The sequence below is a fragment of the Sminthopsis crassicaudata genome, chromosome 5 (genome assembly GCF_048593235.1).
Source record: "Sminthopsis crassicaudata isolate SCR6 chromosome 5, ASM4859323v1, whole genome shotgun sequence".
NCBI lineage: Eukaryota > Metazoa > Chordata > Mammalia > Dasyuromorphia > Dasyuridae > Sminthopsis > Sminthopsis crassicaudata.
In genome coordinates, this window is record NC_133621.1 from 66606743 (window position 1) to 66632677 (window position 25935).

General features: G+C 37.3%; 1 protein-coding gene across 5 annotated transcripts in view; it reads right to left on the reverse strand.

Moving 5' to 3' along the window:
* Positions 1–4234: 4234 nt before the first annotated feature.
* The window catches only part of ZNF438 (zinc finger protein 438), a 125051-nt gene continuing 103350 nt past the window's right edge, over positions 4235–25935 (reverse strand). For all 5 annotated transcript variants that reach the window (XM_074267049.1, XM_074267051.1, XM_074267050.1 and 2 more), the window contains 2 exons: positions 6045–7884; positions 4235–5413 (listed from right to left, as the gene is read on the reverse strand). In XM_074267049.1, coding sequence (XP_074123150.1) covers positions 4795–5413; positions 6045–7884 — 2459 coding nt within the window. In that variant the 3' untranslated portion in view covers positions 4235–4794. The remainder of the gene's footprint in view (positions 5414–6044; positions 7885–25935) is intronic.

Genomic DNA, 25935 nt, shown 5'->3' on the forward strand with positions numbered 1-25935 from the left:
GAGCTTCTTGGGTGAAATCTGTTTCCTTTTTCTATTTGCATTCTTGTTATATAGCACAATACTTGGAATATATTAAATACTTAATAAATGCTTTTCCAATTCATTAATTCATACCCCATTACCACCTCTTGAGCATAATTTATTGTTGGAAACTTGCTAAACACCTTCTTATGGCCTCTACTATCTCTCCATTGCCCTCTGGGTCATTGCAAATTTGTGATATTAAGATTTTTTATTTTATTTTATTTTATTTTACTACGTAACATCTCCAGGAGCCACTTAGGCTTATTAAAAGTACTGTACAACTTTCAAAATGCAATTGTGTCCTTTTCCCCCCAATTTGATTCTGGACCCAGCTCATTCTGTCCCAAATACAAGGTGTTCTAAAAATCTCAGTGCAATTAGCTTAAAACTAAATTAAGCTTTTTGGAAATGCCTTTTGCTGTACTAAGCTCAATTGAACAACAAACCAGACAAAAGGAATGCAAATTTGAGACCAATTCTAGCTCTACAGAATTCTGGACTGTTGTTTGGCTTTTTCCATCCACTCAGTTTTTCCCATGCAGGTTGTCAGCCATCTCTTTTGAATAATCAGGAATCTCACGGAAGCCTAAGAATGCTCTGCAGTTTGATGCAAGCAGCATATAGACTGATACTCAATGACTAAAAGTATAAATATTATTGTTTCCATTTTTCTGGTCTCGTTCTCTCCCTGAGATATTTTATAAATTTAATCTATAATGTTTTAAAGATTCTATTACTTCCAGTATGAGCTCCTGAGAACTCTTAACTTTCAAAAAAATCATTTGTAGAAGATTGGCTCAATGCATTGGAAGTCTTCCTTTGGTACTCTTAATATTAGAGGAATAGCAGGGCAGTATTTGGGCTGTCTGTGTACTACTAGTCTTCCCTTTGGATCTCCTCTTTTTCCAATCATAAATACTGTACTTATGTGAGATTTTTCTTTTTTCTTTTTTTTCCAGGATTTTAATTTTTCCTTTTAAAAATATCTATTTGGTCCTAACTGCTTCATCCAAATGTTTAGCTTTATCAGAATATTAGCCCAAAAAGTAATGCATTAACTTAGCTTAGCAAATGTACTCGTTCTTTCTTATAGACACGTAGTGGCATTGAACCTAGTTAGTAAGAATGCCCCAGTCCAAATCCTGGTCATATCTCTTAGAAATAGTCATGTTAACACAGTCTTCCTACATAGTATTCCTTGGTGATGTTTTAGTCAACAACTAGAAGCTTGTGGAGCCAGTTTAACCTGGCTCATTAGTCAGATTTAAACCTAAGGGGATCTTAAAATTTTCATTTTTAACTCAAAAAAGAACAAATGTTACAAATTAGGGCTTGATATATTGTTTGGTTGATTACCTAAACTTAAGAAACAATCCAGAAAAATGTTAATAATGCTTATGCTTACGTATTGTGTATATATACATACATGTGTGTGTGTATATGTGTATATACATATATGTGTATATATATATATATGTATATGTATATCACCAGACAGCCTATTGTTAAAACATTTACTAGACATCCCTATTAATAACAAAGGATCCAAAATCATGTTTTATCTGTTTAGAATAGAAATGTGGATGTTGTCACAGGGATGACAAGGCAGAATGGCACTAGCTTACATCACTTGGTTCCAATCAGACTGCAAATCTGAAGAAATAGGGCTCAGGAAAGAATTGTCCCCAGGACGGCAACAGATTGAAGTAACAATTTTTTTTTTTTTAATTAATTGGGCAAGACTGCCTTAGTTTTTTTTTTTTTTTTGTTTGTTTTTTTAAAGTATGTCCTGTGGACTGAATTAAGGAGGCAGCTTTCTACTTGCAGTATGTAAGAAAATGTTAAGTCAGACCTCCTTGTCTGAAAATTGACTTTTTAAAAAAAGGAATTGATGTTCATAGTTAGTCGAGTTTGAGAGATAGACGATATGATGTGTCCTTGGGGGAAGGAGCAGGAGGGAAGCAATCGAATTAATTCGTAGTGCTAATTAAGAATTTAAGGGAGGTGGTTTTTCTTTTTCTTTTCTTTTTTTTTTGAGGGGGGGGTGGGGGGGAAGAGTCTTCCATTTGATTTTACTCAACATTTTCTCCTCTGGCTATTCAGGAGAGTAGAAAGTTGAACTTTCAGCTCTTCCACCTCATTCCAATGATTGCATGGAAAAAAATCTATAGACCTAAAACAGATGTTGATTGATAATTTGTTATCTTTCTCTTTTCAGGAAAAATTATGTCTTATATTTTTAGAATTACCATTAAGTATTAAATTTTCATATGGAAGTCATTTTTGAGAGATTATTAATTGTATACTGAGGCTATACCTTTCCCTGATAGTTCACATGCTGGGTAGTTCTCAGTATAATGCGTTTCTACGTTCACTACTGAGTTATTAAGTTCCCCTATAATTCCTGAGGTCATTAATCCCAAATAAGACTATTTTTACCTAAGAGGGTTCAGTGCTCCCATTCTACTGGCAAATGCCCAGAGGATTGCTCCTGAAAACATCAGGTACCAGAGATGGTAGAAGCGATAGGTATAAAGTCAATCCTTGTTATTTTCTTGATAGTGATGGAAGGATATGGACAAGGTCTCTCTCCAAATACTCCTCTTCCAGCCTTTTTAACAAAGGCTCAAAAACACAGGGAATAAAAATATCTTTCTTGCTTACCTCCTCAGGGTTACTGGGAGAAGAAAATGGAAAAGGGTAGATGAAAGCATTCTCTAAATTATAAATGTGAAGAATTAAGGGATTAAAACTCAGAAGAACTGAAGGTGCATTGGGAGCAAGTGAATATTGTACCCTTTGCCTCTAGCCTGAGTCACAGGTCCATACTGAGAGTGAGAGAAGGAATTCCCATCATTCCACAACATTCATTTGAGTGCCTTTGTGCAAGGGACTTTGTTAGGCACTATGAGGGAATATGGAAATTGTCTAAAACACAACTCTTGTCCTGATGAACTTACAGCCTTAGAGGAAAGATGAGAAATATACAAACAAAATTGCTGTGGTGGTTCAGAGAAAAGAAAGATTCTCTTTGGCTTGGAAGACGAATAGGAACCCAACTGGTAGAGCTGTGGAAGGAGAAGGGAAGATAAAGCCAACCGTGGCACGCATCACGAACAGAATCATGGGATGGAGACAAATTCTGGGCTGTGTTGGGAAAATGACATGTGGTCCAATTGAGTGACCTACTTTATAGTAAGTGTAGGGGTATAGAGCAAGAAAAGAGTGGGAAGAGCAGGCTGAGACCATATTGGATCAAACTTCATACACTAAATTAAGAAATTGGATGTCATTTGTTAGCTAGCAAGCAACCACCAAAGGATTATGAGTGTCAGCAGATGATCACAGCTGTTTTAGGAGGATTAATTTGGTGGCCATATGTGACAGGGGTACGTGCAGAGATAGGATGACTAGCTAAAGACTCCTGCAGTTGTTTAGGTAAGTTAATGATGGCCTAACCCTGGACGGTAGCAATGGGAATTTAAAGAGAGGGATGGGTTAAAAAAAAAAAAAAAAAAGCCATTTCAGAAGTAGAATCAACAGGAATTAGTTATATGGGTGAGGAGGAAGAAAAAGCAATTCAGGTTTTGCGCTGAGGTGAGCAGAAGAATGCTGGTGTCGCTAATGGACACAGAAGTCAAGAGCTGATGCAGTTTTGGCAAAAAGGAAGGGGGAAGAGGATGAGCTTTGTTTTGAACACTATCTTCCAAACATTCAATAGCTATAAAATTATTTCTATATTCAGAATGAGCTGAAACTTAAAAGATAAACATTTCAGAATCTGAGTGAAATGTTCATCTTTTAAGTTTTCTAGATGTTAAAAAAGGAGTTTTACTCATGAATTAGAAAAAAACAAAAAAACCTGGGCCTGTTAAATTAATAACACAGAGACATTCCTCCAAGCCACCATTCAAAAAGAAGCTCGCCTGAGGGACAAGGGAAAGCAGCTGAGACACCCAGGTTTCTGGCTGGAACAATCTATGTTACTTTTCAGGCTATAAATATTTTAGCTCTGCCTTCTTGAAAATAACTTCTTACCCAGAAAATGTGGGTTTTTTTTTTTTAATTAGCTGGAATATTAAAAGAATCTTGATTACTTTGAAGAGAAAACTCTACTTGTAAGACATGCCAGCAAAGACTCTTTAAGGCAATGAACATTTAAGAAAATAGATGGCAGAGGCAGCATTAAAGAAAAGAAAAATTGAGAGACTGGATATGTGGAATTTAAATTAGGGCAAATACAATCTTATTAAATACATTCTCCTAAAGCATTTTCAAATAAAGCCCAAGGATTTAATATGTATCAACATTCATTACCATAAAACTTGGTACTACTTTTGAGACCGAAATTAAGTTTTCAGTCTAGGAAGTTATCAGATTTGTCAATGTTATATCAATAGAAGGCATTTGTGCGCTATTACAACGGTATTGATGCATAATGTTCATCCTGCACAGTATATTTTAAGCAGATCTTATAATCTTGATTTTCGTGTCCATACTCTAGTCTTTCTATTTATTTTGAAAAGGAATCAAAGTTTTTTTTCAGTTAGTTAGTGACATTTTACAACAAATTCTCATTCAAATCCAAAAACTCTGTGCTGAGTTTCTTGTGTAGTTCATAAGAAAACAAATTGTATAAAGTTTGCCTTTATTCATGAAATTTTTTTTTTTTTTTTTTGCATGGCCCAAATGCGTAATGAAGAGAAACAAGGAAAACTCTGTGGGGAAGGGCAGACCAAAATTTTCCTGTCCTGTTTCCCCCCAGGTATTTCATTTTTCAGCCTCATTAGAAAGTTCAATTACTCCCTGTGAAGATAATGCACTTAAAAGAGCCCACAGTACAGACGGGTCCTCGCAGTTGTGCTGCTGCTCCCAATGAAGGAAGAGTTCTTCTTTCCGTTCCAGTGTCTGCTTACAAAGGAGACAGTTAAATCCCAAGTTAGACCAGACCTGAATCTTGTACGGCATGGCACCGTCCGGGCTTGGCAGAGCCTTCCCTGGTTCGCTGCTTCCCAACGCAGCCTCCTCGCTCTTTGTTAATATGTCTAGGTTTTTCTGATGGAGGAGGAAGATTTCTCTTTTGAGCTGGATGGGGAACGTGTACACCTCCTCCTCCAAGGCGTCCCTCCTCCCCAGGCTCCTCCTCTCGCTGTGCTGCTTCCAGAAGTGAGCCGCTCGCTTCACCACCTCGTCCGGAGTGCCCTTGCTGCCCGTTAACATCCCTTCCTTCAGTTTCCCTGGAACGTCCTCCCCATGCACATACAACAAATGGAATTTCATCTCAGAAAAGGACTGAGTGGTGACCTGACAGCGGCCACACCTGATGTCCAACTTGACCTCACTGGCCACTCCTGGAAGAAGGCTCTCCTCGAGGACGGACTTGTTTTCTCTGAAAACAGAAAAAGCAGAGGGTGTGTGAGAGCTCAGTCCTAGTAAAGCCTGAGCACCAGCACTCTGGTGCCTGAAACATCCTGCCCTGACAGGGGAGTGTGCACAAGGCAAAAGGAACGGAGGTGGGTCGCCTCTGCTTGCTCCCTTGGGTCAGCAGGGCTTCCCTAAAGACCTCTCCTTCAAGGGGAGTGACTCATGCCATCCTCACAGTCTGTTACATGACAAGCAAGTCAGGGCAGGGAGTCCTGAAAGAATATGTATGGCCTGGGAAGAAAGACAGCCAGTTCAACTTTCAGCTCTGTCCCTACACTCGGTAACCTTGGGCAAGTCATTCAACCTCTGAGTCTTTTTCCTCATCTGTAAAATGAGTCCCTTCCAGCTCTCACAGCTCGTGGCTACATTCATCTTTGAACAATGCCCCAAAATGGGACTTTTGTTTGATTTACAAATTTAAAACTCATCACCCATGAACAATTAGAACAAATTTTACAGGGAGTTATGAAGTATAATTATAAAAGCATAGAGATGTTTTTGAAGGCCCTAACTAGATATAAAAATGTTAAATCTTACTCCAGCCCCCAAATCAAAAATGAATTTCTCTCTCATGTTCCGCTGCCATCAACACTCACCTTTCTACTGATTCTTCTGCTCCTCGATTCTTTGGCCCTTTGCCCTGTAGCAATTCATTGACGGAGGGTTCAGTGTTGATCACAACCCGATGTACTTCTTTCAAATGGCCAAAGTAGACCTTAATGTGACCAAACACTTTTGCACAAAACTCACAACACATGAGCTTCTTGAGACGACTCTCACTGTGATGAAGCTTCATGTGGGTACTGAGACTTCCAGAATGTACATATGCTTTGCGACAGATCCGGCAACTGTAGGGCCGTCTGTTTGTATGAGTGTTCATATGGTCCTGAAGATGGTGTTTAAACTGAAAGTGGTGGTTGCAGATGTGGCATCTGTGCCAAGGCTTTTTTATGGCAGAAAAGCCATTCTTGCAGACAGTACCTGGTTTAGTGGGAGCGCTATCATTCTGCTTAGAGCTGAGATACTTATTTGAAAGTGAACTATTTGACAAAACGTCTCGGTCTGAGCAGTCAGGAGATTTGGTCTGTAGAACAGGTGCAGGGGAAGCCAGGGGAGCCACTGCTTGCATGACAATGACAGGCTTGGGCATAATATTCCGATACTTTTTCACAGCCCCAGTTTTTCTGTCTCTGAGTTCCTGGGGGTCAATTTTTACCCTTTCTTTACCATCTCTACATGGGTCAACGATACACTTCCTCTTCTTTGTCTGAAAAGCCAAAATTTCATCTGGGATTTTGCGTTTTCTTCCTCTTCTTTTTGCTGTCCCACCATTCAATTTCTTTTTGTTGTCACCTTCCACCTTGGTGGTTGAGCAAAAGGCATCTTCGCGGGTCCCTGGCTTGGACATTTGTGTAAGTGAAACAGCGAAGAGCTTATCAGATGATTTGGTGGACACACTGAAGGTTTTGGCAAAAGAGGCGACTTTGTCACAGTCAGACCTGTGCCAAGGAGAAGCAGGCCCTACAATGCTAGCACTCGGCTTAGCTTTACAAAACATTGCTGTCTTCATTCTTGAGTAAGGTAAGATGGGAAGTTTACCTTTAGGTGCTGTAGGGATCAGCTGAACTGCATTGCCAAAAATCGCCGGGGACAGCACGGTAATGGCTTTTGCAGAATCAGCTACTCTCTCCTTGATTTTCTCACCACCAATGGAAGAGGACTTTCTGGCTATTGTCTTTGTATCTAGATTGGCTTTCACTGAATTACCCGGCTCAGCTGAAGTTTCCTCTGGTAACCATGGTTTTGGAATAATAATAGTGTCACCTGCCTCAGGTTTATTTATCAGTGGAGGTCCAGATTCTACACAGCCGCTTTCATCAAGCAAAGCAGTCACTGTGATCTCAGTTGGCACCTGATCTATTAAAATCACATGCTCAGATGGATCAATGTTACTATGAAGTTCAGAATGGTTGGCTATTGAAGGTGAAGGCTGGGCACATGTTTGTATATTGCCTGGAACCTTCCTAATTACACTCACAGAAGAGTTTGGAATAGTTTCCACTTCTGGTACCTTCTTATTTCTTATAGGTTGGTACCGAGGAATAGGTAATTTAAGGTTTTTGGGCAATGACATTTTAGGCTTCTGGATGGGTTGGCTTGCTACTGCTGGGGCAACATGGGGCAAAGCAACAAGAGAAAAGGTTCCCTCCTGACCGGCAACTTGCATCAGGGCATAGTTTTGTGGCGGCATTAGCAGAGGTCTAGAATTTGTTGAGGATGTGGGATGAACTTGATCAGAGAGTGATGGTGATTGATAGGGCAGCAGTGGGGATGTTAGGACTTTGGGTGTAATTTTGGGGGCAATAGTCCTAAACTGAATTTTATTCTGTAAATTTTTCCCAGTCTGTGTTGTCCAGGGAGAGATTTTAGGTTCATCTGCAATGATAATACAAAATGCAAAAAACAAAGTGTTATTGTGTGATATTTATCCAAATGCTGACAATTCAAATAAGCATATTAAAAGTAACTTAAAGAAAAAATAAAATTCAATGATATGGTATAAGGAGATTCAAAGAAGTGTCAAATCATCGCTTTCACAAACTTTCTCTAAATGGTATTTCTCTGGGTCGAGGTTTCAATGCTCAAACTAGTCTTTGTAACGGGCCTGGGAGTTAGGGCGCAGTGCGAGCACCTGGTGTGCTAACTAATGTGAATTAAGTTAATACATTTGCTTCCCTCCTTAAACAACTGGCTTTACAAAGACAGCCTAAGCAAGCACTCACTTCCTTGCCCAGACTTTTTACAAACAACCCTCATGACCTACCAAGAGCCTGTTGTCTCCACTGTGGTCCTGACATCTCTGAGCTGCACTTCCTATAGTCCGGTCCAGAAGATGCCATAGCCACCAATTCGGAGCAGAATAACCCAGGCTGTCACGGGGAGCACTCATCCCTTGCTCCCTTCATCCCATTTGGCACAGTGGCAACACAATTTGTTTGCACAGTGGAAGAATGCCAGCTTGAAAGCCAGCCTTGTTTCCATTTCCCCATGTGACTTGTGAATTTCTCTTGACACCTTTCAAACTGTTTGTGTGCTTTTGCAATTGAATCACCAGCATTTAAAAGCTGAAGTGACTTTCCTCAACCACACTGCCACTTAAAAATGTTATAAGCTACCAAACATGCAAAGACAGAAAACACTCTGTAGCTCATGCAACTGAAGTAATCATACGCTAAGATTTATGGGAGCACCCAGTGAGGAGTTCTTATTTCATCTAATTCCACTTTAAAGGCCGCAGGAAATACAGGAAAACAAAACAAAACCATCAGTCAGATGATCTAGGTCTGAATTGTGTCTTTCCTACTTACTCTTAATCTAAATTTGGGCACATTACTTGGTCAATCTTTGGGCTTCTCTTTTTCCATATGTAAAATGCCTCATGACCAAACTGTGACGTGGTTAGCAAATAGATTTATAAACTGTATAAAGTCTTACATAACTCGAGATATTGTATTCTAATAGGTCCCCTCCTTAACCCAAATGAAGAGAAAAAAGGGAGACAAAGATTGGTTGTGGACCCATGGTAGGATTTATTCCCCGAGTGGAAACCAGAATAAGGAGGCAATTTCTTGCCAAAAATCTTTACATGAAAGAAATGGTCTTAGATAAAGAATTCAATCTGCATTTCTAACTCTGGACAGAGTGTACAAGTTCAACATCTTTCTTTTTGATTGAGGCATTCACTTCTTTCTACAGTTTGATAAACGGAGTGTTAAATAGGCTAGGGACATTTGTCACAGTCTCTATATAGATGACACTGCTATATTTAGCTGGAATACTAGATCATCGCGATGATCTCAGCTTGCTAGGTACAGTAGGTAACACTGATCTCATAGAAGACGTTAGCAAATGCCATTTGGGATTTCTAGAAATCAAATATCTGGGATACATGAGAGAAATGGGCCTGCAAGACCCATTTGAGACACAACAGAATTTTAGAAGGGAAGGCGCTTATAATTAAAAAAATAAAATAAATACCTGGGTCATTGATTCTCAGAGACAAAAGCCAAGCTTTGTGTGACCAAGTTGATTCATGACCTGAACAATCTCAGAAGGGTAAACCAGATAAAATAATCTGTACACCAAAGTGTCAAGAAAAGCTGAAATAAGCTCTGATTTCTCAACTTGTTTTAAGAATTCCAGACTTTTCTCTCATAGTGATTGCTACAAATAGACTGCTACTGCTACAATTTAGGCCCACTGCTGTTATGAAATCAAGAAAATGTAAACATTTTGTGTTGTATCATGGGAAAAACTAAGTTGACAAAAAGAAAAGACCTTAGAAAACTCTCCAAGGACCCATCTTCTCAACCTGGCCGATCTTAAAGTTCTCTTCTACCACATAACTGACAGTGGTCAATTTTTCTTGAAAACCCTGCAGAAAGAGGTTTCTAGAAAAACCTTTTGGAGTAGCCCTGCTCTAATTTTGAAAAGTTCTATTTGTTAGGAAGTTGTTCCCTTAGGGATAAGTCTTCTAAGCAGAACAAATAAATCCAAACCCCCTTCCCAGTGAAAGTTCTTCATATATCTGAAGATGGCTATCACAGTCACTCCTTCCTTAAGCCTTTTCTCTTCTAAACACCCCTAGTTCTTTTGACAAATCCTCAAACCATATCTTCTCAAAGCCTTTCATCTTCCTGTGCTTTATTCCCTAAAGGAACAACACTGTTTCTAAAAATGTGGTGTACAGAACTGACATGGTATTTCAGATGTTTCCTTATCAAGGCTAATTGCAGCTGGACTCTCACCTTTTTAGTTCTTTATCCTTTGCTTCTCTGAATGCAACCTAAAATCACATAAGTTTTTTGAACTGCCATAACATATTGTTGGTCCATTAACAAATCAGAAGTCTATTAAAACCTATAGATTTTTTTCAGATGAATTGTTACTTATCCACATTTCCTCCTGAAGTTAACTTTTTAAACCCAATTTCTTATTAGAATTAGTCCAAGATTTTAGTGTAAAATATTATTGGATCCTTACTCCAGTATTTGAACTGTCCCTCCTAGTCTTATAAGCTACACAAAAGGTAGAAATGGCATGCTTTTCTCAATTCTGCCTTTATGCTCCACCTTAAAAAATAAACAAACCAATAATGTTGAACTGCAATTACAGGTTCATTGGGCCCTTCACTGGAAACTTCTTTCCAAGCCATTAATGATTATTTTTGATTGTATTATTATTTAACCAACCTAAAAATATTTAACTGAACTGTTATCCAGTTGTACAAATTCTGCCAATCTGTTCATAAAAATAGCATGAAAGTCTTTGTCAAATACTTTCCTGAAATTCCTGGTTCTATCAAATAATTCTACCAAAAAGGTAAAGCAGGATAGTCTAGCCTCATTTGTTTTCGATAAAACATGGTAGGTCTTTGTTAGCATTATTATCTTTTCTAGAATTTTGAAATAATTTATTTTATAAAGGATAATCCTAGAAGTTTTAGAAGTTTTCTAAGAATCAATATCAAGTTCACTGTAGTATATATTCTTTTTACTGAAAATTGGACCAACATTTGCCTTTTGTCAAAGAGTCTTGTGGCACTTCTCCCATTCTTCATGATCTGTAAATTTTCACAGTGTCCTATAACATGCTTCCACTAGGCTTAGTGACTTCAATTCATTAAAGGAAACTGTATGCCTTTGTAAATGCTGCCATGCCAGAGTTATATCAACTCTCTATTAGATACTTCTCTTCTCATCTTTTCAATCCAAACATTGTCTGCCTTGGCATGGAACTTTGTTCCTTCAATGGACCTGTTACAGTAGTGTGGCCAATCCATTTGTGCTTGCCTGTCAGTAATACCTTATGGATTTTCCACAAGAGACTCATATAGAATGCTTGTGTGGCTTTAAATAGGACACTCCAGTTTTCCACTGGTTATCTTTTTCCTCTATGTTATTGGTTCATCTTTTCTGGTTCTTCTTTCTTCTCTCCAACCCCAATTTTTTAGCCCTTATATTTATTTCAGGTATATAGTTTACATGTATATTACTGAGCAATGGTCATCCACTTCTTAAACTATTCCCCCCGGTTATGCCAGTGAAAAATAAATGTTTGTTGTTATTGTTTAATAATTTTTCAGTACTATTAGAGTCTTCATGACCCCTTTTGGAATTATCTTGGCAAAGATACTGCCAACTGCCAATTCCTTCTCCAACTCTTTTTATACATGAGGAAATTGTGAGACAAACAGGATTATGGGGCTTGCCCAGATTCACAAAGCTAGTAAGTATCCGAAGTCAGATTTGAACTCAGGAAGAGGAGTTCCTGACTGTAGGCCATATATACTTGTTTAGTGAAATAAATAAAAATATAGTAAAATATAAAGTTAACTTGTAGTTCTAAATTAAGATGCAGCCTACAGAAATCCATTTCTTTTTGAGTTTGATCCCACATAATTTTTCATTTATAATATATACTTGGGGCTACCACTTGCCATCTGCATGGTGACTTTGGTTCTTTGGAAACTGATATTCCAGGACTTGTTGCCATAAACACCTGCTAGAATATCCTGGCCTTTCTTTTAGTTCCAAATTTGGGACTGTTAAAGGCACTACACAATTTTCCAAAATTAATAGAGCTGGCTATCCTCTCATCATTCAATTGTGAATCCACCTTATCACTGACCTGTAGCACCTAAGAAACATATATTGATGGACTGGCTTTATTTTTATCCTTCCACCTCTTATCAAAGATTGGACAACTGCCATACTTCATTAACTGAATTTTTCCTGTAAAAATAAACTTTTGAGTGACTGTGGATTGCATTTAGGAGGGCAGCATTCTGTAAGTTGATGTTATCAACCCAATGTCATTTGCAAATAGGAGTATCTGGAGGTCAGAGAATCTCTATATCAATGGGATCATGTGTTGATTATTTTCCATCACAGTGGCAAATGTTATTGGTGAAGATATGTCTCACCCCTTTTGCTTTGATCAGTAATAATCAGAAAGTTGAACAAAATTATATTTGTTGTTACAACTTTCAAGAAATCTATATATGATTTTTATAGGAAACAATCAGTTGGAGGAGAATATTTGATAGTTTTTTTTGCTACTGCTAAACAAATGTCTTTCTAAAGTAAACCATAAGTACAACAGGCCTGTGGTCTCTCATTTTTCTTATTCCTGAATCATGGTTACCAAAATATTTTCACTATATTCTCTTATACCCACATTTGCATTCAAGACATTAAGAATTAAAGTACACAATAAAATTTGGAAAGCCTAATCAAAATTTTTTTTTAGAAAAATCTCTTCTTCCTTTTTATAAGATTATACTCAAATTATTTCTAATGGAAAAGTGAACTACCTTTTTAAAAAAATTGTATATTTTTATGTGTACCCATTATATCTCCCAAGAGAATATTAATCTCCATGAGAGCAGGAATTACCCCTTATTTTAGAATTTACCATAGTCCTTGGGATCTTACCTATCACCTTTCTGAATGTTTTGAAATCTCCTCTTCTCAAATCTAGGGAGTATATCAAACTATGTCTGACTTTTCTATTCTTCTCTATTACTTTCCCCAGGGTTACCATTATTTGTACTTCATAAAGTAGTTCTTCTTCTTCTTCTTCTTTTTCTTTTCAGAAAAATTATTTGGCAATTATTTGAGTTTTGGATAAACTTAGGTCTTAAATTTCTAGCCAAGAGTTTACCTCATGGAGTGATCATTAAGATGCAGGACTTCCAAATGAACATTCAACATGTTTCTGGTCATGAGACTATCTTGGCAGATGCCTTATAAAAACAAGATGATAGATCTGAGGGATCAGTCTGAACTAAACAGATGTTGTGCTCCAAACTTTTGTTAATAGCTACATTTTAAAAGAAGAGAGGAAGGAATGGGGAAAATAATACTACTGTAATATAAGTATTTACAAACTCATTTTATCAGCTAATATCTGTGTAGTTTTTCTAAAGGTTTTTGACTACACATCCCAACAGTAAGAAATATAAGCTTGTTTATATAGATATTTACTTATTAACAAATATTTATGTGGCACTTTAAGATATACAGTCCCTTACAAATATCTTGTTTGATCTTCCTAATTACCCTCTGAGGAGATATCTCCGAGGCTCAGAGTAGCTCAGTGACTTGCCCAAGTGTCTGAAGCAGCATTCAGACGTGCGCGTTCTGACTCCAAGCCTGGCGTGCTGGCCGCTAACTCCCCAGTTGCCTCAGAAATGAGACACAGCTACTTCTTTACTATTATGTACATTAGAAAACACATAAAAACAAAAAGTAAAAAAGGATGAGGTAAGATAAAATATTTTGAATATATTCTACTTATTAATGACAAAACTTTTTTCCTTAGTTACAATGTTAATAATAAGATGTGACTGAATAAGCTTCATTATTTTTGAAAATAATGTTTGGATGTTTTATGATACAGCCATTTGGAAATTTGATTCTAAATTTTGTTTACTTGATTTCAAGATACCTCATAAAAACATGGAGACTCATTAACCTATCATGAAAAGACTTTTGTTGAAATTTGACTAATGATCAGTGAGGGAAGCTTTTGAGGAGTCAAGAAATTTTCCATTTGAACCTTTGCTCAGACACTCACATATATGTGTATGGGTGTATATATATATATATATATATATATGGAAATGCATGTGTTTATACACACCCACTCACACACATATTTTTAAATTAGCATATGACTTTGAGGTCTCTCTTAGCCTTTGGTTCTTTACCAGTACATTAAGGATAATAGCATCTGCTTGTGGGGGCCAAATGGTAGAATATGTGGAAACTTTGTTAGTCCTAAAGTACACTATCAAGTTCTAAATTTTTAACAAAGTGGTTCAAGACCCACTGGAGCTCTTCATTTAAACAGATTACAAGTTTTTCAAGTATATGAGTTTTTTGTAAGTGATACATTATTTTCAGAAACCAAAAAGAAGAGATTAAAGTCTCTGGGAGAAGGCAGTCAGTAGTGTCAAATGCTGTGGAGTTCAAGGAGAATGACTTGAGAAAAATCCATTAGATTTGGCAATTAAGGTAATTTTAAAACAAGTTTCAGTTGAGTAAGGAGTCAAGGAAAAGGAGGTTATGAATATGAGACTAGAAAGATAGTGGTTTCTTCATCAAAAAATAGGGAAATTCAAAAGAAGAATGAGCTTGTATTAAAATACAATGTAATGAGATCGGCTAGGTCTAACCATCCTTTGACCCACCAAAAAACACAGCTGGGAGAGAGGAAGCAGGGAGTGCTCATAGCTGCTATGTTGCTCAGGTTTCAGTTTGCCTTTAAGGGTCGATGCTCTGCACAGAATGGGATAGGTTTGAAGCTGTTTCGGCCACAAGAAATCAGACACAGGAAAGGGGGAGAATGGGTGGGAGATTTGTGTAGTTGTATTGCAAATAAGCCCTGAAACTGTCGGAGGTGGGGATGAGTCAACCCCCTTCTCACCCTATAGATTCACTGGTAGCCCTGGGAGGGATGCCGTGATGTCTCAGTCAGCCTTTTTGAGATCACTGGTTTATAACTAGGACTTACTAATTAAACAACTGGCAATCGGATGTGGGAATAGGTATCTGAAGGCCAAAAAAGACAGTCATCTATTCCACCTCAACCTCATTTTTTAGCTAAGAAAACAGATGCAGAGGGGATAAAAGATTTGTCCAAAGTCACATAGGTAGAAGTGACAGAACTCAATGCCTACAACTCCAAATTCAGTGCTCTTTTCCCTGCCCCATAAGGGACTATACTACTTCTCTGTTTCTAGTTCATACTTGACTTCCTAATTCATTTGTTAACAAATTACAGGATAGAAATATTTTCCCCAATCTGCCCAATGTTTGTAAAGCTCTTAATGCATTGGGAATTGGTGCAAAGATTGACCATTGGTAGTAAACAAAAACATTTGCTTACATACCAAGTACCACATCTGTGCTCTTAAAAAGCTCAGATCTACCAAGTTATTCGTCTTATCAGATGAAAAGAATGAATTTGAAGTACTAGGGAAATGCTTACCTGTGACCCTGAGAGTTTACTTTGCCAACACATTTCACTCCCTTTTTGGGTGATCATATAGAGCAAATAATGAAGGTCATTATAATTTCCCATTGTCAGGGTAGGCCCAGATCTCAGGACTCTTGGGAGAAGCAGCAGCTTTTCGGGCACTAGAAAAGGCCTTTAAACCCTTAAGTAAAGGTACTATTTAGATGATGTGAGATAATCATCTCACAAAACTGTGGGAATTCAAAGTTTTTGGTAGTGGATTTATAATGGATTTTTAATCTACTAGATCAAAAGCCTTAGGAATCCCACAACCTGTTACTCTTTTGAAGAGCTGTCGGCTTCATTTATTATAATACAAATCTTAACAAGAGTTGCCATACTGCCCCAGCCCCATAAAAGCCTTTCTCCATCTCCCCTTCCAGTTTTTAAAATTATAATCAAATCAATTCTGTCACTGATCCTAGAAACAGTAGGTATAACCACTTCTTTATGAAATCACTCCTTAATGTTGTTCTTTCAAAAGCAGAAGAACCACCTCCCCGTCCCCAGCTACACCCTTCATGTCTCCCCAGCTCCTTGAAGACAGGTGCTATCTTCATTTGTTTTTCTATATCCCCTGTACTTAGTGTGACCACAGTGTGACCTTCCCCATCACAGTTTCAATATATCAGGGATCAGCATAAGATATTAAATGGTAATTTGGGAAGTTTTTCAGAATCCACACTGGAAGGCTAGCAGATAACACAGAAAAAGCTTAGAAAGTCAAAAATGTATAAAACATATGTATAGTATTATATAATATCAACATATTTTATCTCCTAATACCATAATAATTTAGACTTCTTCTCTGGCACAAAGGGAGAGTCAAAAAATTTTACATGGATTTTCCAGATCCCAAAGGTCACTATGCCCCTAACTTCTGCAATGTAGTAAGAATAGCTATAAAAGTTTTTTTTTCTTTTTTAACAGAATTGTAAACTGATAAACATGTAAATCATGTAAACATGATTTTTTCCCTGGGACTTTAAATTATCTTTCATAAGGAAAATAAAAAATAACTATTAAACTTAACAATGAAACTAAATGGTTAAAGCAACACTAATTTCTAAATTGAGTTTTTTTTTTTAAACTGTCAAAAAGTTCTCAGTATAATGAAAAGTGACAAAAAAAAAAAAAAAACCCAACAACAAAAAAAAACCCACTAAGGATCATGTTGGGTGGTTTTGAGAAGAGTTTTTGAAGCAAAGTATTCTTCTTTTTTTTTTTTTTCTTTTTCCAGAACCAAAATAGAGAAACACTGTAAAATGATGTCGAATTGCAAATTACAAAATACTTTCCAATTCTAAAATGCAAAACCACTTCTGAAATTTAGGGGAAAACAGAAAACTGAAGAAGGTGACTACCCTCCTACCCACCCCGCTGTGGACTGCCACTACAATGAGAAGAATTCTAGAGCTCATCACTGTACCTCATGTTAGTAGCCTGGGCTTCAATTCCCAGCAATAAGGAGGACTGGATTACATGACCTTTGAGGTCCCTTCCAGTTCTAAAGTACTGACCCTATTAGGGTCTTGTCCACATCCCTCAATTTAAATCTAAGAAAAATGGGGATAAGTGAGGGAAAAAAGATTTACTAAGCTTCTCCTTTCAATGTCAATATAAATGAGTATAGGTCCTGTAAAATCAATCAATCATTTGGTTGATTACATAAACGTGATTTGAAAATGGCAGTTACCCCTGGCTCCTGAGATATATAGATAAAGATATAGATAGATTTTTCTTTGACTATTCTAGTTCTGTTCACTGAATACAAGATATATTTTTATTGGAAAGTATTTGTAGACCTACCTCTTTCCTGATTAGAAATGGAAGATAGGGAGTGGGATAAAATTTTTTCCTAACACTAGTTATTACACATGAATTTTAATATTTGTTGACATTTATTTAGCACTTTAAAGAGATGTGCAAATACAATATGTTAATATCAGCATAACTCTGAAATAGGTGCTATTATTATTCTCATTTTACTGATAAGGAAACTGAGGCTCAGACACTTTATGTAACTTGCCCAGAGTCACATAGCTAGGAAGGGTTTGAAGCAGAATTCAAATTTGAGTCTTTCTGCCTCCAGGCCCAGCTCTCTGTCCACTGTGCATGAAAAGTGTACAAGCCAATGAAAGCTAAGAGAATCCAACAAGTATTTAGCAAGTTCCCACTCTCTGCATAAGCAATCCTATGCGGAGTCCAGAGAGTTCACTCCTTTTCCTTCTTAGCAGACAGTACCAAGGTGGGCCTGCTTAGCCAAGCTGCTCCTTCCCTTGCTTTTGGAGCCCAGGCCCTCTGCCTGTTATGCTAGAGGCTGTGGTTAAGTCTAAAGACTGAAAGGAGGCCAGAAGAGATACCCCTGCCTTTACAATGGTTCCCCAGACCAAAAAATGAAGGCACCATGGAGCTATAACTTTTCTTGGGAGCCAAAAGCTAAAATTTTGTTCATTTAAATTTTTACTGCCATTCCTGCTCTCCCTCTCACTTGCCTGCTTCTTATTAAATTCAAACTTGGATTTAAGCTATTTCCCAAGATGGCCTTTGATTACTGACTACAGTTAAAAACCCCCAAAATCTAAGCTAAACAAGTGCCTTGTCTCCAAGGGGAGCCTGATGTAATGCTGTTTTCCAATCCTACAAATAGGCATGGAGGCTGCCCAGGAAACTCCATCTGAGCCTATCTGCCAACAAGCAGCTGTCAGATGACCATGCACAGGGTCTGGTGAAACAGCTGATGAGAGACCCAACCTTTCTTTTGTGTCCTGTGGCTCAGGAGCTATGTGTAATTTGTGAGCCCTCAGAGTGGGTAGAACCCAAGTCTTCGTGGAACCTCTCTCTCCCCTCCTACCTCTCATTCTTCTTTGTGACAAACCTGCTGCTCTACAAACAAGGCAGGCACCCATATCCCCTTTCCATTCCCACCAGGAGCATCCCAATCTCTTCAGTTCAGGGCAGGCGAGGCAGCTAGGTGGCGCAGTGAATAGAGCACCAGCCCTGAATTCAGTAGGACCTGAGTTCAAATCTAGTCTCAGACACTTAACACTTCCTGGCTGTGTGACCCTGGGCAAGTCACTTAACCCCAGCCTCAAACAAACAAACAAAAAAAACAGTTCAGGGCAGGCACAAAGAGCTACCAAAGGGCCTTGCCCACGTCCTCTCGACCTCTCCTGGCTTTCTAACAACATCATCTCCCTTTCATGATAATGAACCTGATAACATGAGCTACTCAGATGCATCATGAGTCTACCCCCAGATTTGTGCCAGAAATTAGATGCAAAATAAAAGTAGTCTTGAATAAAGAATAAAGAATAAAGGCAAAAATCCCTAAAAACTGGTTGGTTTTTTTGCCTAGAGAGTGGCTGCCCGCCACTAATCCAGGTGAGCAAGCCTGGCAGTTTCAGCAGTGGCCTACTTGGGATAATGGCCCTGCAGAAATCTGAGGAGGGATGGTAACTATGGGGCATGTACTAAATTGGGAAGGAAGCCATTGTGAAGCAACTACAAGTTTGTGGACCCTTCATGGAAGCCAGTTGTCTGCTCTATCCAAGGGGAAAGAACCAAGTTTCAAGAGGCTATGCAAATTCCTCTGCCAGGACACTGGCTGGGAGGGCACTGGTATAGATCTTATACCATCCTGAGGGCCCAAAAGGAGAGGAGTCAGGGCTGAGCAGTGGTCCGTTCCCACGGAGCACCTTCCCAATAAGGTAGCCTTCATACTTGTCCTGGGGCTAGTTCAACCCAGGAAGAGGAATGTAGAGGAAGCTAAAGCAATCCTTGCTGCAACTGTACCCTGAAACTGGCGTTGCACAAAGTCTCCAGTGTACTTCTAAGAAAATTATTTAGAGAGATTTAAACTAGGTCAAAATATGTGGGGAAAATGTTGAGCAATGAATCATTAAATATCCCACAAAACCAAACAAATTAGATAGTTACATTATCAAAAAGGGTTCCTGCATCCTTTAGAGAAGGCTTTCAGAGCCAATTACATAAGATACTAATAGTAAGGGGAAAAAAGACTAATCCAATAAAATGTGGTTTCTTTTCATTCAAATAACCGAATTGGTCCTTTGGGACCCTACAAGTAATGACTGAAATAAAAAGATTGAGAAATATAAACTATTATTGTTTTACTGTATTTTAAAGTACATTAAATAATCTGAAGTTTCTAATTTCCTGAGCCACCTCCCTCACTCTGCCCAACCTCTCCGCCCCCAGCTCCCTATTTTTAAAGTTACTGCATTTTAAAATTCTTAGTTTCTGGGGAAATTTTTTTCCCCTTATTTCACTTGCTCTTATTCAAAATTACCTGTAACTAAATGGTTTCTAATTAAGTAAGCAGCAGAGTTTACTCAAAAAAACCATGGGCTGGAATCAGGAGCTGGGGTCAAATTATGGCCCATCAGCTTCTCTATCACCTCAGCAGGCTTCATCTATAAAATGAAGATATTAGACTAGGCGGGCTATGAGGTGCTTTCCAGCTCTAAATGCCATGAGTTGACCTATTAAAGACAAAGGAAGCAATTTACCTCTTTAACAAAAGTCAGCTATAACATATTCAAGGCATTGCAGGAATTTCTTATGACACCCACTGAAAAGGAAGACTGCTTCTTGGAGAACTATATGCATCACAGGGGTAGAGCCAGAGGCCAGCAAGGCTAACAGAGGCTTTACAGAGGCTTTCCTGGCAGGAGGCATCCCTGTCACTAGGGATTCAAAATCAGCTCCAACGCTCCTCCCATCCCACCATGCTATCTCCTACAACACCCCGATCACCTACTGATAGAGCTGAGCAGAACAAAGAACCTACAGAAGAAAGAACTAATATACACCAAGACTGAATTTTTCAAAAACAAATCCATTCTAACCTTATTCTATCAGTTGTAAATAGTCACATCCAGAACTCTAATCACATGGTGAACTAAGATGACTTAAACAGTTGAGAATCAACATACATCAATCTCTGTCGATGATGGCTGACTGGTTGCTTTTATCAAGTCATTATACCTAATCCAAATGTCTGTGATGCTCTCATTCCAGCACAAGTTTCTGGTATTTGCTGAGGCAGCAGGGCTCCCTAGCTTCGTTCTTTCTCAGTAGGTTTTGTAGGCTCAAAAGCACCACCTGCAGAAGTGCTTCAGGCAATTGTACAAAGCTCCCAAGACAAGAAATTGGGGAAAGGGTAATCTAAAGCATCACTGTTCATTTTGCACATTAAAATGAGTTATTCCATCTTGGTCTGTGCTATAACTTTTTACTCCTAAATAGCACTTGAAAAAACTCAGTATCAAATATCACAGGCAAAAGTAGGAATTTGAGAAAGATGAAAATCAAATTAATGATGTAAACAGAAATACTTGGGTTTCAGTGTTATGGCACAGTCAACAGAAATCTACCTAAATTTAGAAACACACCAAAAAAACTTAAGTTCTTGCCATAGTTAAAATACCAGGATTCTGAGCACAATTTAGTACACATTAGAAAGTTTAAAAAATAGAAAAGACAATAAAGAGTCTAATATCTAGAATATATTCTTATTGATGAATAACCATTTCAAATACAGGTGTGACTTAACATAGATGATGACTGTGAAAAACTGTGAGGAAAATTAACTTTTAAAAAATTATAGTGAATTTTTTTAATTGACATAATTTTGGAGAAATCTGATTTCCCTTCAGCTCACAGTTATTTGACATTATAATCTTTAAAACTTGCTTGCTTGGGCTTCTCAATCATACTTAATGGTCTGTGTGCACAAACTTGCTGGGGGAAGCTTTGGATGCTTTTGTAAAATAAGACATTTCCATGTTCTGTAAGTATGGAAATAATCAACCTCTAACCCACCTGCTTTGTAAATGTGCATTCCTGTATGTAGGTTTCCTTAGAAAATCCCATCTGTCTAACACTTAAGGAAAACCTTACCAATGTTGAGGCAATAAAGTAAATGACAAAGAAAAAGCAAAGTTAAGTACCCAGTACTGACCATTTTGTGCATTTGCTCTGGGACAGTTTTTTTTGTTTTTGTTTTTTGGTTTTTTTTTTTTTTGTAAAAATTGCCTAAATTGATTTCATACGGTTGAACACAGGTTTCCTTTCTGGAACCATCACAGCTAGAACACATAAAATCATTAGTTGATCTCAAAGCTGCAGAGCACATTTTGGATTCTTATATCTTTGAACTCTGCCTTGCTAACTTTTCTTTCAAATTCATTCCCCTTCTGATGACTGCTATAAAGTCTGGCAGAAAGGAACATCTAATCTCACATATATGTTCCAGAATGTGTCAGAATTAACTCTTCAATCTCTTGGAAGATAGGAACTTTCCTCTTCTCTCAGCAGAAACAAGAGGCCAATAGAGATTATCAGAAAAGGCAAATCAGGGGAAAACCCTATGGTTTTTCTACTGGTTTTCTTGGGTGGCTTTCATAATTTCTGTGAATTAACATTTGTAGCCTCAGTGGCTCCTGAGTGACTTACTCAGGGGGCTGCACACGCTGACTAGGATTTCCTCGGAGCTATATAATTCATCCCTCAGTACCAGTGTTCTCAAGAGTTCTTTCTGGGGTGAGGTCCTCCCTAAAAACCATTCACATACAATGGTGAATCAGGGGGAGCCTTTTATAATCACTACTGCAACAGTAGTTAACATAAATAATATAATGGAGCACAGACACTCAAGAAGAGTGTTTCATTCTCAGTGAATGAAGAAAAGATAAAGACACCTGCTTTATGGCATACACAATCTTAAACAGAAATGAGAATAACTTAGATCCCTAGGGCCCTTAATGATGTTCTGAGTCATTCTTTGTCACTGTATATCTTCTTGAGAGATTTTAAAAGATAAAAGAAGATATCCTTGAAATCTCTGTGATTAATAATAATCATAAACAATGTGGAATAACATATCACTTGCAATGTCAACATGAATGATGTCTATGTTTAAGTTTTATGGGATCAAAATCACTCATTGGTGAAATGATACTTTGAATATTGATTTCAAAATGATTGCTTATGACTCTTTTAGGTTGCAATTTGGGTGAGAGGTGGGATATGCAGGAACTATTTTAGCCTACTAGGGTCCAACCAATAATAACCTCAAGCTCATTATTAGTAGTAGGCAAATTATATAATAGTGCATGAGTAATAAGAACTTTGAGTAGTGGATACATTTTGGAAGACTCACTAAAGAATAAAACACTGAAAATACTGATAAAAAATACCAAAGTGATCAGAAGGATAAACACACACACACACACACACACACACACTCATGATAGTGAGAATTTACCAACCTAAGTTTTAAATGATTTTCATGTTTCCTAGCACTTTCCACTTATAAACATGTAAAAATGGCAATACCTGTCTATTAACTTCTCATCTTCTCCAGAGACAGATCTCTGACTACAAGAACTGCATGATCTTGGGCAAGTCACCAAGTTATTTTTCAGCTTTTTTTCCTCTCTAAGAGGATTAGAGTCAATTAAGATTCTTTCCTGCCCAGGAGATCATTGTATATTTCAATAACAATACTATATGATGATCACTTCTGATGGATGTGGCCATTTTCAACAATGAGATGAACCAAATCAGTTCCAATAGAGCAGTAATGAACTGAACCAACTACAGCCAGCAAAAGAACTCTGGGAGATGATTATGAACCACTACATAGAATTCCCAATCCCTCTAATTTTGTCCGCCTGCATTTTGGATTTCCTTCACAGGCTAATTGTACACTATTTCAAAGTCTGATTCTTTTCGTACAGCAAAACTGTTTGGACATGTAGACATATATTGTATTTAATTTATACTTTAACATACTTAACATGTATTGGTCAACCTGCCATCGGGGCGGGGGGAGGAGGGGAAAATTAGAACAAAAGGTTTGGCAACTGTCAATGTTGTAAAATTATCCATGCATATATCTGGTAAATAAAAACTATTAATAAAAAAAAAGAGATTCTTTCCTGCTCTGATACATTAAATTCTATTTTATACCAAAGCCTATTTCTATGAATGAGAATAGAAAATAAAGTCCATATACCTGAATTGCTGTGTTGTTTTCTATTTTTTACATTTGTAAAAACAAAACATGCCATTCTAAAGTTACTAATGATCATCAATTAATCAACAGGATAAAGCCTAGAAAATCTAAAGTATTAATAAAAATGTTAAATTATAACGACAAATTTCTTATCAGTCAGCTAGAACATTACCAGTAAGTGCTAAAATACAGATTAAACCATGAAAAGTCTGATAAAACTCAAAAATGTCCAATCCTTCAAAAAGCTGTGATGAAATTTAATTTTTTAAAAACTGAATTCATACTCGAGTATTTCACTCCAGTTTTGTTCAAACAAATGCCTTTTCTATTGTTGCCCAATATTTCAAAGTATCATCATAGTAAAACATAAAACATTTCTAAATTAATCCAAATTCTTGAGTATTGCATTCACAATTGATTTTGAAATATATTTTCCATATCACCTGCATGCTCTTTGTAAGCTATCACATAACACACTAGAATTTCCATTCTAAGATGTCTGCATTAAGTGTTTAGGACTGTGATGCCAATTTATTTAAAATCAAGAACAATATGTTTTACTGTCCTAAAAACATAAGTAGATTTATGGATTTCTGTTCCTACTGGTATTAGACTTTTACAAACAAACAAAAAAAGACAACTAAGTTATATTTTTGGACACAGCAATATTCTAAATATCGCTGTCAAACCTATTTGCTTTCATCATTGCTCAACTCATCACACAAACCATCTGCATAAATAAAGATGTAAGCATCTGTTGTATGGCAAATGGTCTCAGGGGCAGATGTTTTTATCCCTGCATTCATGTCACTGGGGTTGGATACATTATTTGAACAGATGTACACAATCTGAAAGTGTTGTGTCCCACAGTGAAATGTCTCCAACTGCTTTCTATCAAAGTACATCAATGATATTTGCACCTGCACTTATGTTAATGATATAAAGGCAGCAGGGGGTTCTGACAAAAGGAGATGTGATGTTATGAAATATATTTACATGGTTAATTGAAGTTTCTGTTGCCAAATGGCTCCACTGACATTGATACATATATTCAGCTTCCATGTCCGAGGAGTATCTTTTTTAAAAGTTACAAAAATCAGAATGGTTCAAACAATTTAAACACCCAAAACTTTAATTGATCATCAGGAATGTTTTCAACACCTCTATGTTTTCAATTTTAAAAATGGAATTGATTTAAGATGCAAAATTTTCCTGATGAATTACAGACCTCTATTCATTCTTATCATTTTAACTTTGGGAGTATCTTTTTTTTTTTTTTTTTAAAGGGTGTATATTTATCATTTGGCATACACCAAAGTAAGCCAACAACATGCAATAGCATTTTACCAGTTATAATACTAGAAAATTTCCACCATTTTAATCATTAAGGTGTTAATGAGAACCCACTAAAAAATGGCCAATTTATCCATGAAATTCATGTGAAAATCTTGGCTCTTTATATAATGGGATTTAATGGCCTTTAGTGGAATCAAAATCCAAGAATGATATTTATTAGTCCATAAAGAATAGTATTTTCATATGGACTTTATATGAAAATATATGAATAAATTGGTGATTCTTAAAGAATAATCCCCCTCTCCTTTCCACACAAAAAATAAAACAAAACCTCCCCATTCCAAAAAAAAAAAAAAATATTCATTGCCAATGATAAAAAATACCAGTAGTCGGGGGGAAAAGGTTAAAAATCAGTGAATCAGTGAATACTAAGATGCAGGCAGTCTCCCCAAACCTCTACAAATATTTTCACTATTATGCAGCACATACCAAAATGTGTATCACTTGACAAATAAACAAATCCTAGACCAAAGAAGCATAGATTCAACGTTAACAAGGATCTCAAAAAAATATGATCTAACCTCCTCACTTTATAGATGAGGAAACTGAGGCACAAAGAAGAAAAGCATCTTGTCCCAAGTAACACAGGCAGTGAGGACAGAGGTGACTAGAGCTGGGTTCTTTCTCTAATCAGTTGAAAACTAAGAGCTTTTTTCAACTGTGCAATTGGCTGAGTCATTCCCAGAAGAGTAATAGGACTCTGAAGTGCAAGACATTGTTCCACCTCATATGGTAGATCATTATCACTTCTAAAGTATGGTCATGAGGTAATGACTAGGACTCAGAAGCATAGCAGGGGAGGTAGCTGGTGAATCCAAGGGAGCATACTGGGCCCAGTTAGAAAAATTTAATCTGGGCTGAAAGTCAGGAGACCTTGGTTCAAAATCTACTTCAAACACATCTTAGCTCTGGGATCTTGGTGGCATAGTTAGTATCATAGAGCATAGTACCCTCAGTTGTAATAGTACTCATGACCTACTTCCCAGTTGTTTTATGGGCAAAGT